This window comes from Uloborus diversus, chromosome 1, assembly GCF_026930045.1.
Source record: "Uloborus diversus isolate 005 chromosome 1, Udiv.v.3.1, whole genome shotgun sequence".
Lineage (NCBI taxonomy): Eukaryota > Metazoa > Arthropoda > Arachnida > Araneae > Uloboridae > Uloborus > Uloborus diversus.
Window position 1 is genome coordinate 73,754,540 of NC_072731.1, and position 13,215 is coordinate 73,767,754.

At 33.9% G+C, this 13,215-nt stretch overlaps 1 protein-coding gene across 1 annotated transcript in view; it reads left to right on the forward strand.

Moving 5' to 3' along the window:
* LOC129234647 (uncharacterized) overlaps positions 1-12,748 on the forward strand; it is an 87,124-nt gene extending 74,376 nt beyond the window's left edge. The window contains exons 5-7 of the mRNA XM_054868682.1: positions 4,747-4,851; positions 9,278-9,440; positions 11,870-12,748. Of these exons, the coding sequence (XP_054724657.1) occupies positions 4,747-4,851; positions 9,278-9,440; positions 11,870-12,060 (459 nt within the window). The 3' untranslated portion in view covers positions 12,061-12,748. The remainder of the gene's footprint in view (positions 1-4,746; positions 4,852-9,277; positions 9,441-11,869) is intronic.
* The last annotated feature ends 467 nt before the right edge of the window (positions 12,749-13,215 follow it).

Genomic DNA, 13,215 nt, shown 5'->3' on the forward strand with positions numbered 1-13,215 from the left:
GGAAAACATTTTTTTATGTGACTGCCTGTCTGTTGTTTCTGTGAAGTTTTATATGTCTTGATAGGTAGAGCTTGAAAATACTCGTGGGTATTACCGGTGATAAATGGATTTGATAATTAGTGAATTTTAAGAATTTTATGACACAGAAAAAATTTACCTTTGAACACACCAGAGATTATTTTAAGAATGTTTAGGTTGCCATAAAGCTATTTGCTTTGACAGTTATTTACACTATTTATTTTTCTTTTTTTTTTAAATACGCACGCAAACGCAGGTCTACTCTCAGTGCTAACATAATAAGAACTAATAAAACCACTCAGAACTAAAATGATCATAGATCGTCGTCGTTGTTCAGGAATTCAAACAAAATTTCATCTTTAGTGTCTGTTGGTTTCTCAAACCGCTTCTCGAAACTTTTGCTAGGAAATCGAGAGGATTTAAGAGATTTTTTTTTTTTTTTTTTTTGCTTTAGGAACATTCCAGAAAGCGCTTTTTTTTAACCACACAAAGGTTTTGACATCAAATTTGATGCATGACACCTAGAATTTACATAAACATCTTGAATGAGAAATCAACCAAATACCGTACATCGGGTTTTACTGCCAGTGCAGTGTCAGTGCAGAGAAAACAGCTACACTGCCTATCGTTTTTGCGGTAAGCTCTTCGTGTAATGAGTTCAAAATATAGAATAATCTATATATTCTTTGCTTGCTAGTAAAATTTTTGCAGAAATGACATAATTTGATAGATGGTAACAAATAAATTCGGTTGAGAAGATGCCATTTCGCATGTAAAAAAATCTGTGTGACGATACTGTAATTCTTTTCCTTTTTTGAAAAGATAGTACTGATAAATCATACACCTGTAAACAGTGCCGTTCCTAACATGGGCGTCCCCTAGGGCGAGTAATTTATGGTGGCATCCCCCTCCCCCCCCATGCTAAACTAAAAGAAAAAAATCTTTTAAAGTTTTATGAAACCAAGAAGTTCGTACAATTTTCTCCTACAACTAATTTTTATGGAGACGAAAGTTAAAACTAAAAAGGCATGTACGCAAAATATGATTGTGTTTTGTGTAAAATTTGCCCTAGAATCATAAGTAATTGTCACCCGCAATATCAAGCTGTATTTCCGTTGTAATAAAATAGATTAAGTATAACTTAAGATACATGGAGGGGAATTTTCAGAATTAAAGTTCATATATTTTGTATAAACTCTTAAATTTAGTTTGGATGTCACCCGGGACAGACAGCCATACTCCCCCCCCCCTCCGCCTAGTAACGCTACTGCCTCTTAAATGTATTTCATTTATGGTGCGATTAGATAGTTCAATAAGTAATAGTGGCACTGATGCGAAAGTGTGTTATCATTCTATTGCAGCGGTTCCCAACCCGTGGCCACGGCCCACAAGTGGGCCGCGGGCAGCATGGAACTGGGCCGCGGACGCTGAGTAGAGAAAGTCTATTCCAAGCATTCCAAGACAAATCTTGGGGTACCAGTTTCTCGGGACGATTCGCTAGTGAGATGAGTCATCGCTCAAAAGCTTCCCTGGCACCTGTTCATTAGGGAAGACCCCCTACTGTTCAGGGGTCAACAGTCCAGGGTCTAGTGGTCAAGTGTCCCTTTTCAAGGTCAATGATCTCCTCCCTCTTTTCGATGCTTGTATTCCGGACTTGTTTTACCCCTTTGTCAATAGTTAATGGTTGTGGTTTTCAGTTGATGAATAGCATCGCTCTGTGTCTGTCTGCTGTGAGGAAAACGTATTTCACTTAAACATGGATTCTTGGATTCGAACAGAGTCTTGCCGTAAGATGAAGACGGCAAGTGATGAAGTGACTCCCGCATCTGTTTTGCCTTCGACTAGTACTGAAACTGCGCTTGTCGGTAAGTTAATGTCCGGTCCACCTAGCAAAAAATTAGCAAAGAAAAGTAAATCATACTTTAGAAAATACAACCCAGATTTTATAAAATTCGGCTTTATTTCTTCTGGTTCCGAAGAAGAGCCCAAGCCTCAATTCGTGATTTGCTTTGAAACTTTGTCAAATGAATGTATGAAAGTCTCAAAACTTGAAAGACATCTTTCGACTAAGCATCCTGAATGTGTGGGAAAGTCTTTGGATTTCTTTCAAACGAAGAAAAGAAATTTTTCTATGACAAAATCCACCATGGAAAAATCCTCAAAGCAAAGCACTCTAAGCACCAGAGTTTCTTATGAACTAGCTTTGTTAATTGTAAAAAAGGGTTCAGCTCACACCGTGGGAGAAGAACTTATCATACCCGCCGCAAAAATTATAAGTAATGCTTTGTTTGATGAAAAATGTACAAAACAAATTAATGAAATTCCGTTATCAAACACAACAGTGAAAAGAAGAATAGATGAAATGTCAGAAAACGTAAAAGAAGTTCTCGTTACTTTTCTGAGAAAAAGTGAATATTTTTTGCTCCAATTTGACGAAAGTACGGACGTTGCTGGCCAGGCTAATTTATTAGCTTTCTGTCGTTTTGAATAGAATGGAAATATTCAAGAAGAAATGTTGTTTTGTCAGTCTTTGCCAACAAGAAAAACTGGAGAGGAGATTTTCAAAGCTGCTGACAATTTCATGAAAGAAAATGAAATAGATTGGAAGAAATGTGTAGGATTGACAACTGATGGAGAACGAGCAATGTCAGGCATTCATATTGGTTTGGTCGCCAAAGTTAAGACAGTTGCTCCCTTGGTTCAATGGACGCGTTGTAGCATACATAGAGAAGCTCTTGCAGTAAAAGGCTTGGACGCGTCTTTAAAAAAACTCTTGACGACGCAGTGAAAATCGTGAACTTTATCAAAGCAAGACCTAAAAACTCCAGACTGTTTAGTGTTTTGTGCGACGAAATGGGCGCTGAACACAAGCAACTTTTGCTTCATTGTGAAGTTCGATGGCTCTCGAGAGGAAAAGTTTTGACAAGGTTATTCGAACTCCGCGATGAACTCTTGATTTTCCTAACGGATGGAGTAAATGATGGAAAAATAGCAAGTTCCCATTTAGACTGCATAACTGATGAAAATTGGTTAAAACTATTGGCCTATTTGACAGATATTTTCAATTCCCTCAATGTTCTGAATTTAACTCTGCAGGGCAAGGATTGTCATAAGTTTTTTGTGCAAGACAAAATCGAAGCTATGATAATTAAACTTCAGAGATGGGCTCGAAAAGTAGACCAAGATTCTTTTGATGCGTTTCCTACTTTGCATGACTTTATTGAGACCAACGAAATTAAAGTCGATAGAAAAACAGCTGCAACCATAAAAGATCACCTCAACGCTATGGCTTCTAGCCTCAGGAAAGCTGAAAATTTTATTCTCCTTAATTTTTTGCCAGTATTTTAATACGTCTTATTATTAAAGACATTAATTTTCTTAAGAACTTCTTTAAAAGTTAAATATTTCAAATAATGCGATTTTAAAACTAATATTAACAAATGATAACTATTTTGTATAATATAGTGTGAGTGAATATTCATTCATATGAATGAGGCTTTTAGTAACTGAAGCAGTATTAAGATTTTTCATATTTCTTAGGCACTTCTTCCCTAAAATTGAGGATGAAATTCAGTGGATCAGAAATCCCTTTGAAGAGAACTACCTTTCCAAACTGAAATTATCTTCAAGTGAAGAAGTTTCATTAATTGAACTATCATGTGACCAATCTTTAAAATCGCTTTTCAAAACAACACCATTGGTCCCGTTTTGGATAAACGCTCGGCAAGAATATCCAGTTATTGCCAAAATTGCACTCTCACATTTGATGGGGTTTTCTACAACTTATCTTTGTAAACGAGTTTTTTCAACTTTAGTATTTTTGAAGAATAAATACAGAAAGAAGCTGAATGTTGAGAGCGATTTGAGATTAAAACTGTCTGGTTTCAATCCAGACATTGAATCGCTGGTGGAAGACAAACAGTGTCAAAAATCCCATTAAGAATCTTTTGACTTTTAATACTTGTTTTTGACTTTTTTACAATTTTGTCAGCTACGTGGATTATAATAAAATTATTTTCGTTAAAAAAAACATCTTAAAATTCTTCTGGTACATTATCTTTTACTTACTGCCGAAATGTGCATTATATATATACATACACACAAACACATATGCTGTTTGCCATTAGAAGTTATACAAAGCAGTTAGTGGGCCTCCAAATTTTTCTGACGAAATTAGTGGGACGCGCTATTGAAAAGGTTGGGAACCGCTGTTCTATTGACATGGTATAAAGTGGTATTTATAGAAGTAATTTAATTTAACCCTATTATGCTAAAACTAAAACAATAACTATTAATATTTAACTAGCGCGGTCATTTTCCCAGTTGCAAAATTTAACATGACATTTCAGTTCAAACTGATTTCCCGCTTTTGCTATTAACCTTATCTTGTATACCTTGCGTAAAAGTCTTGTAATTTAAAGAAAAAAAAACATTTAACAGCGTGTTGATAACATTCATCAAAGTAATACATAAAAAATCTTACACTTTTGCTATTTGATTACTGAAAATTGTTCACGACGTGCAAAGTTTTAATGGCAAATACCACGTAAGCTTTTGCAATTAAAAATATCATATTTAAAATGTCTTAACAAAAATTTTTCCTAAACATTATGTAAATGCTTGATTTGAAGTACGGTACGTGTGTGCTTTACATAAAGATATAAAAATGTTTCTAAATGAATTTTGTTTCCTTCTCCATTCACACACGTTATTTTATTTTGTTTTCAGGCAGAAAAAATGAAAATGATTGCTTGCACAAGAGCAAAAACAGCTGCTGAAATCAAATATTTTGTCTTCAACAATATGGATGAAGGATTGATGGAACAACCCATGGTAGTACATTGGTTTGAATGTATTGTTAGAATATTTAATATGAATACTAAATTTGAAATATGTTTACTCGTAGATATACTTGCAAGTACTAACTGAAACAAGAAGTTCTGTCTAGAACTAGACGAGCCTACTTTCCCGTATACCCATTCTAACTAATAGCACCTGATCAATATTCTCAAAAATAGCTAAAATCGCAAATGTTTTCAAACATATTTTTAAAATACTTTAAACTGATTTCTAGGAATAAAATATTTCTCACCCATCTAAAAAAATAGATGCGTATAAAAAAAAATATAAATAAATAAATAAATAAATAAAAAACCGAACAAATAAAATAGCAGCAACTTTTAAACAAAGCAGCTAATACACTTACACTTTTTTCCATTAAAAAAAATCTTTAACAGATTTCAAAAGGAAAAAATAATAGTTAAAATTAATAAGCTCATTAAAATAAATACATCATATCAAAAAAAAAAAAACGTTTCTTTTTCCCCTGTTGCCAAAAACAATTTTTTAAATGAATAAATGCACTTACTACAATAAATAAAAACAATAAAATGTCAACTTAAAGAAATTATTTTCATTGTCAAAAAAAAAAAAAAAAAAAAAAAAGAAGAAGAAGAAGAAGAATTGTCTGCGCATATCTTTATGTAGAAACATAAATGACTTCGAGTTGATTCGCTGAAAACTGAATACCTAAATTAAAACTTTAGCGTAAAAATAGAAACAAGTCAAATCAACAATAATTATTTCACAGTCAAAACCATGTCGGAGTCGGAGTCAATCTTATTTTGGGGTAAAGGAGTCGGAGTCGAGTCTAAGAATCGGAGTCAGTCATTTGTCTTCCGTGTATAAATTTTTGCCAAGGTACGAAGTCAGAGTCGAAGTCGGGGAGTCGGAGTCCGATTAATTGTCGGGCCCAGGAGTCGGAATCGGAGTCAAGTGCCCCTAAATTCTCGGAGTCGAAGTCTGGAGTTTGGTGTCAAGAGCTATTTGAAACAAAATTTGTTTGAAATAAATCCGCCTTCAAGTACGGAATCTACATTGACTTTCAGTTTCCCCGAAGGCGCTAATGTTAAGTCAAAATTGAACGGAAAATTGTTCAAATCAAAAAGATATTTTACATGCAAGTTTTTCATCAAAAGCTTTTTCCTACAAAGTTTGTTTGAGCAAATTCGCCTCACAGTTCGGAATTGCCTTGAATTTCCCCGTAGGCGCTAATGTTAAGTTTTTTTGAACTGTTCAAAATTGAACAAAAAATAGTTCAAATCAAAAAGTGAAATATGGGAATGAAATGTCCTCGCCGAGATCTTTTGAACAAAAAAAAGTTTTTTCGAATCGGACTATTCATTCAAAAGTTATTAGGGGGGGGGGGACAGACCGACAGACCGACAGATCGACAGACAGACCAACAGACATTTTTCCCCCATCTCAATACCCTACTTTCCAATTTTTAATTTTTCAATATTTATTTAATTATTTTATTTATTTTTGACTTTTTTTGTTTTTCGCGATATTCTTAAGATGCATTAAGCCTTCTTTCATGCTTTTTCCTTCTTTTTCTAACTTTTACTGGGAAAGTAGGCTAAAAAAGAGGTTGATTTACCTTTTTGCGTCAATCTGATTAATTCTTACAAATACGCTAAGAGAACTCAAATGGCTAAAAACACTATCAGTTCGAAACGAAAACTGTAGAATTTGGAGAGCCAGAAAATGTTCGGGAGACATTTTTAGCCTACTTTCCCAGTAAAGGTCAGAAAAAGAAGAAAAAAGCATGAAAGAAGTCTTAATGCATTTTAAAAATATCGCGAAAAACAAAAAAAAAGTCAAAAATAAATAAAATAATTAAATAAATATCGAAAAATTAAAAATTGGAAAGTAGGGTATTGAGATGGGGGAAAATGTCTGTCGGTCTGTCTGTCTGTCCCCCCCCCCTTATAACTTTTGAATGAACAGTCCGATTCGAACAAAATTTTTTTTTTGTTCGAAAGATCTCGGCGAGGACACCTCATTCCCTTATCTCACTTTTTGATTTGAACTATTTTTTATTCAATTTTAAACAGTTCAGAAAAACTTAATATTAGCGCCTACGAAGAAATTCAAGGCAATTCCGAACTGTGAGGCGAGTTTGCTTCAAACAAACTTTGTAGGAAAAAGCTTTCGATGAAAAACTTGTATATAAAATATCTTTTTGATTTGAACAATTTTCCGTTCAATTTTGAACAGTTCAAATCCTTTAACATTAGCGCCTACGGTAAAACTGAAAGTCAATGTAGATTCCGTTCTTGAAGGCGGATTTTTTTCAAACAAATTTTGTTGGAAATAGCTGTTGACGTATCTTATGTTTCTACATAAAGATATGCGCAGACGATTTTTTTTTTTTTTTTTTGACAGTGGAAAGTATTTCTTTAAGTTGACATTTTATTGTTTTTATTTATTTTGGTAAGTGCATTAATTCATTTAAAAAATTATTTTTGGCAACAGGGGAAAGAGAAACGATTTTTTTTTGATACGATGTAATTATTTTAATGAGCTTATTAATTTTAATTATTATTTTTTCGTTTTGAAAGCTGTTAAAGAATTTTTTTAATGGAAAAAAGTGTATTAGCTGCTTTGTTTAAAAGGTGCTGCTTTTATTATTTTTTCTACAAAAATATTTTATTCCTAGAAATTAGTTTAAAATATTTTTAAAATATGTTTGAAACAATTTGCGATTTTAACCATTTTTGAGAATATTGATCAGGCACTGGAAAGTAGTATGGGTATACGGGAAAGTAGGCTCGTATAGTTCTAGACGGAACTTCTTGTTACAAATGAGAAAATAGCTCATTTGCTAAGCTTTGTCTATATTCTGGTCATTCTGGCAGCCCCTTTTAATAGATTTGTCATTTTCAGGCCCCCAATTTTCTGCTGATACAATTACTGTTTTATTTTTTTTTTTTTTTTTTTTTTTTGCATCGGCACCGCATAAAAAAAAAGGGCCAAAGCTTTGCAGTTATAAATGCTGATGATAATGTTTTTCGAAAAATTGCCGACTTTCTTAGTAAATAAAATCACCCCGAATATACGCGTAGTTATGGCAATATTATTGAATTTCTGGGTTTCAAGAATCTCTTTTTTTTTTTTTTTTTTTTTTTCAATGCAGCAAGAATCTTTTATCGGATGTCTCGTTTACATCCATTAGCTCACATATTTTTACGTATAAAAGGCTTCCCTTGTGACGCGTCAGTAAGTTCCAGCAATATGCACTTTTTAAACTACAGCGTATATATTTATACTTCTTTTAGAATGTAGATTTCATTTATTACTAAAACCGAGCTTTATAACTGCTTATACATTATAGTGTGAAATGAAATGAGCTACACCGTCATGTATATCGTGTTACAATACCGACTGAAGTTTTTTACAGATTAAACACTGTATAGGGTGTTAAAAAACAATACGATTAATTTCTCTGAAATAACTAACGCATCGATTTCTTTCGCATGTGTTTCAATAAATGCTCCCTTTAAACGAAAGAACAGCTATAATTTTCTGCAAAATGGGTGGTATACCATATGAAAAGGTACATTAGCGGTGTCGGCGAAAACATGGAAAACAACCACCAACGCGGGCCAATGTCGGGCTACTTATGAACAAATTCGAACAAATTCTACATCGAACGATACCGCCTGATATTGGCCCTTCTTGGTGTCTGCTACACGGGTTTTTACTGGCTATGCACTTCGCCATATGTGTTACCACACGATCTTGACGAAACGACGGCCAGTCTTTCTTCTTATGGAAGCTTTTCTTCAAACATCAGGGAGAAAAATCGATTCATTAGTGTTTTCATGGAAATGGATCGGTTTTTTGAGGGGGGGAGGGGGATCACCCTGTACATTGTTAACCACATTATTTTCCTTTCCGAAGAGGAGGCCTTACAGCTCAGATGTTCTACGCATGCTTAACTGGTTCATTTAAACACTTAAAATATAAAATACTACTAATATATTAGCAAGATAAATTAAATTTCATTTTAAAGAACATTGAATAAGAGGGTAATATAAATAAAGAGTTATTACTTAACTTGACACATTAATGCCAGATTTATGTAAATAATGCGCTTAAATGTAATAATTGGTAACACATATTGTCTGACCACGGATTGTATGGAAAGGCAAACATCCGGTTTACAAGCGAAAATGGACGCATCTATTAGTTTTTAGGGATGTCAGCATTAGCAGATGTATGTTAGCCTCTCACTTAAGCTGAGTCTCATTCAAGTGAGTGGAACACGCGCATCAAATTTTTACTTTTCCCCCTCATTCAGATAGACTGGGTCTTAACTGGACGTTTGCCAATTCCATATAATCCGTGGTTGAACAGTAATTTTGTATTGGTCACAACAGCAAAGACCTAACTTTTATATAATGACTTTTTGCAGCACCTGGAAAACAAAAAAATGGATCTGGACGGCAACCGAATGTGGTGCAGCTTTGTGGCTCCTATGGTTACGCAAGCCGACGGCGATGAAAGTAATGGTTTAGATCTCAGTGTGCCACTGTTCCATGTGTATATGCATGGGACAACAAATTACACCAAAAGTGGTAGGTTATATGAAATATTTAGGGCTTGATTTCATTATTTCTTTGTTCACTTTTTGTCTTTTTTCTTTGGCTTGTTTGAACAGATAAAACTCATAGGAGTTTTGTGCAAATAAATATCATATATTTATTTATACACTATATATTAATAGTGAAAGCATTTGAATGTTAGTTTTGATTCTTTCGATGTCATGTGACTTGACATCATAGACTTAACATTGACTCAACATCATGTGACTTGACACATAGGGATTTAAATACAGTGGCATCATATAAGTCAATTTTTGTCTTCCCTTGCGTTATATTACTGATGTTTTGGCTTTGATCCAACGAAATGAGAGAAGCACAATTATACCCTATGCAGACTCTACTATCGAAATTTCAACCTTTTACGACACATTATTTCTCAGCTGTATGAGATAGCCATGCATTCAGACATCACAGTAATAAATCGGGAGATCGTCAATGTTGATATTATGGCTACCCATACGTTTATGGGTACATGTGCAAGCCATCCATAAACTAGTATGTAGTGGCCATCACGAAACTTTCTTCTATATTTTTCTTATAATTTTGATCCCTCCCATGCTTGACGAGGAAGCAATATTCCCAACAAAAGCAAAATTACACAAGCCAAAACTCGACGACCATCCCTCTTCCCGATTTATCTCAAAAGCAAAGCAAAGAATGAAAATTGAAAATTAGTTTAAAGCCTTGCTTAAAATAATTACAAACATTTTTTTTGTTAACAAACACAAGATGGCAACATTAAAACGTTCAAATCATCGCGATTTTCTGGCCATTTTCCAGCAATTAAAATCACGCGAAACACGCAGACGACAGTCTATTACGATTTGTCTTTCTTATTGTTGCAATGGGGTCGTTTCCAAAATTTTGAAAGTATTTTTTTTTTTTTTTTGAAAGAGCATGCTTAAAAACATAGGATCTAACCATTTTTTAAATAATTTATTTAAGTTTAATATTTTTAAAAAATTACGTTAATCGATTCGCTTTTACTGTTTACGCTTATGCCGATGACATCACAAATGATGAAATGCCATTCACTGTTGCCATTCACAAAACAAAATACTTAATTCGCATCTTTACTCACGTGTATTGGCAACGATATGGTTGAAAGCAAGCGTAGAGCGCAGTTTTAATTCGCTGCTTGATTATCATAACGTGGAAATGTAGTAGAAAAATGCGCCAAATTGCATCATTTGTGACGTCATAAAAACCACGCCTTGTTTGAAAAATCGAACATTTAAAAAAATTAATTTAAAAAAACTTTTTGGGAAAATGAAAGTATTTTCTGGGTTCATGTCTTTTTTTTTTTTTTTGCTTATTCTATCAACTTTAGTGATTAAAAGTAGCACTTTTGACTGAAGGAAACACCACCCCATTATAAAGCTATTTTTATTTACAAAAAGAAAAAAACAGCCCCCCATGGGGCGATTGGCGCCAAAATTAAACCAACGCCAGTTTACATATGGATTCACATTTATTCCAAATTTCATCCAGAAAGTAGCATTACTTCTTGAGATATGGCACTCACAATAGAAAACAAAGAACGTTCAATTGCGCCACCCCCTTTTCAGCTATTGACGCCAAAATAGAATCAGCTCTTATGCTTTCTAAGAGCTACTTGTCGATTAATTTTTGTTTGATTCCGTTCATTATTTCTTGAGATACAGTAGTCACAATTGACGACAAAAAACGTTCTATAGCTCAACCCCCGTTTGAGCTATTGACACCAAAATTGAATCAGCACTTAACCTGTTAAGAACAACATATGGACCAAATTTTGTTTGATTCCGCCATTTATTTCTTGGGGAATAGCAGGCACGCATAACTCAAGAAACTTCCCATTGCTACACCCCTCCTTGGAGGAATTCGCGCCAAAAACCAATGGGCACAAGTTCACATAAGGGCACATATGTGTACCAAATTTCGTTCGACTTCATGCGGTAGTTTTTGCTGTAGAGCGGCCACAAAAAACTGGTCACACACACACAGACAGACACACACACACAGATTTTTCAAAAATGGTCGAAATGGACTCAGCACACGTCAAAACGTCCGAAACCATCAAAATTCGAAAATTTGCACGAATCCCATTCTTTCTTCTATATATTAGATATAGAAGAGTGTAAAAAGGCTCGTTAACTTTCATTCGGGCGTGAGTAAAGTGAAAATTAAGGTCAAAATTTGTGCGGCAAATTTTTCGGCATTAACATAACTGCGTACATAAAAAGTAAAAGAAAAGACGCTGTGATATACTAATAGGCTAGAAGTTATACTTTTCAATTTCATTTTTAAAACAAAATTGCAACTTAATATTCTATATAGTGAAGGTTTATGGACATGATGCATTCAATTAGAAACGTCTTATTCAAACTTTCTCAAAAATTATTTTAAATTTTCTGTTACAGCGAACATTCCAATCTTGCCTTCAAAGCTTCTAGTATCCAAGAAAGAGGTTCAACTGGATAAAATAAAGCTGCACTATCACACAATGGAGAAAACAAAAGAGGGCTCTGGAGGTTCTATTTGCATCACACCACACAGCCTGTTAGTACTCTTGTTAATTGTATTCTTCACCCGAGAGAGAATAAATCCATAGTTTTGCAAGTGAAAATAAGAATTTGGAAGCTGTTCTGTGAACTCTGTTCTGCACTGATAATAACACAACTGAGTTGCCGAATAAATAGTTGATTATTCTTGAAAATTTCGTCACATACATAGCTAAATTATGCAAATGCACAAGTTACGATTTATGATTTTGCGGACAAATCCTATCAACCAGTCAAGCAGCTTATGTAAGTGAACTTCATGATGATGACATGTACTTGTAAAAAATGTAAATTTAAAATACATTCGTGAAATTGTTTATTCGGTCTTTTATTGTGTTTGAAATAAATCCAAAATGGCTAATTGTCGAGTATTTTTGTAAAAACAACGTTGTTCTGTGTAGTCAAACTTTTCTTTCATCCAAAATGTTATGACTGTATCCTGCCCCCTTTGGCATGATTCGGTAGTAATACTATTTTCACCTTTACAAGGAAAACAACTTTACAAAACTTTTCTTCATGGAAATTTATTTAAAGATGAAAACGATAGTTATTATACTCACAAATGTTTTGATTTGGTTTTTTCATCTCCACCCCCCCCCCCCCCTCCCAATACAAAATAGCGAAATTGTTAAAATATTTATTTAGAAGTTCTTATGTTTATAGGAATATTTTCACTAATGTCTAGCCTGATCCAGTTGTAAAAAGCAATGTTGCTATATCCTCCTATTGTATATGTTACTGAGAGAATAATAAAAACATTTTGAAAATTAAGTTGTTTTTAAGTATTACTTTATGAAAGTTAGTATTATTAGTTATATTAGTTGAAATTAGTAATCAGTTTTCCCCCCCCCCCTGATCACAAATTTGAAAACATTTCCATAACTGATAAATGTAGTGATTTTATTTTCATGCAGAATTAGCAATTTCAGTAAAAATTTCACTACTTGTCCACATTTGTGACCATTAAATTTCAATGAAAAATTCTGTATTTTCAAATATCTGTAGAAAGCTTAGAGGACAGAAAAATTTGTTGTCATTACCTTTTGAAAACTTAAACCACCTGTCATGCTCTTAATCAGAAGAATTAAAAGGGAGTCTTGACCTTCCCTAAGAGCTCTGCTTCTGGCAAGGTCATGAACTTCTGCACACGAAATGAAAGTAATATATTTCCCGCACCACATGACAGTCCTTATGCTACACGCTTA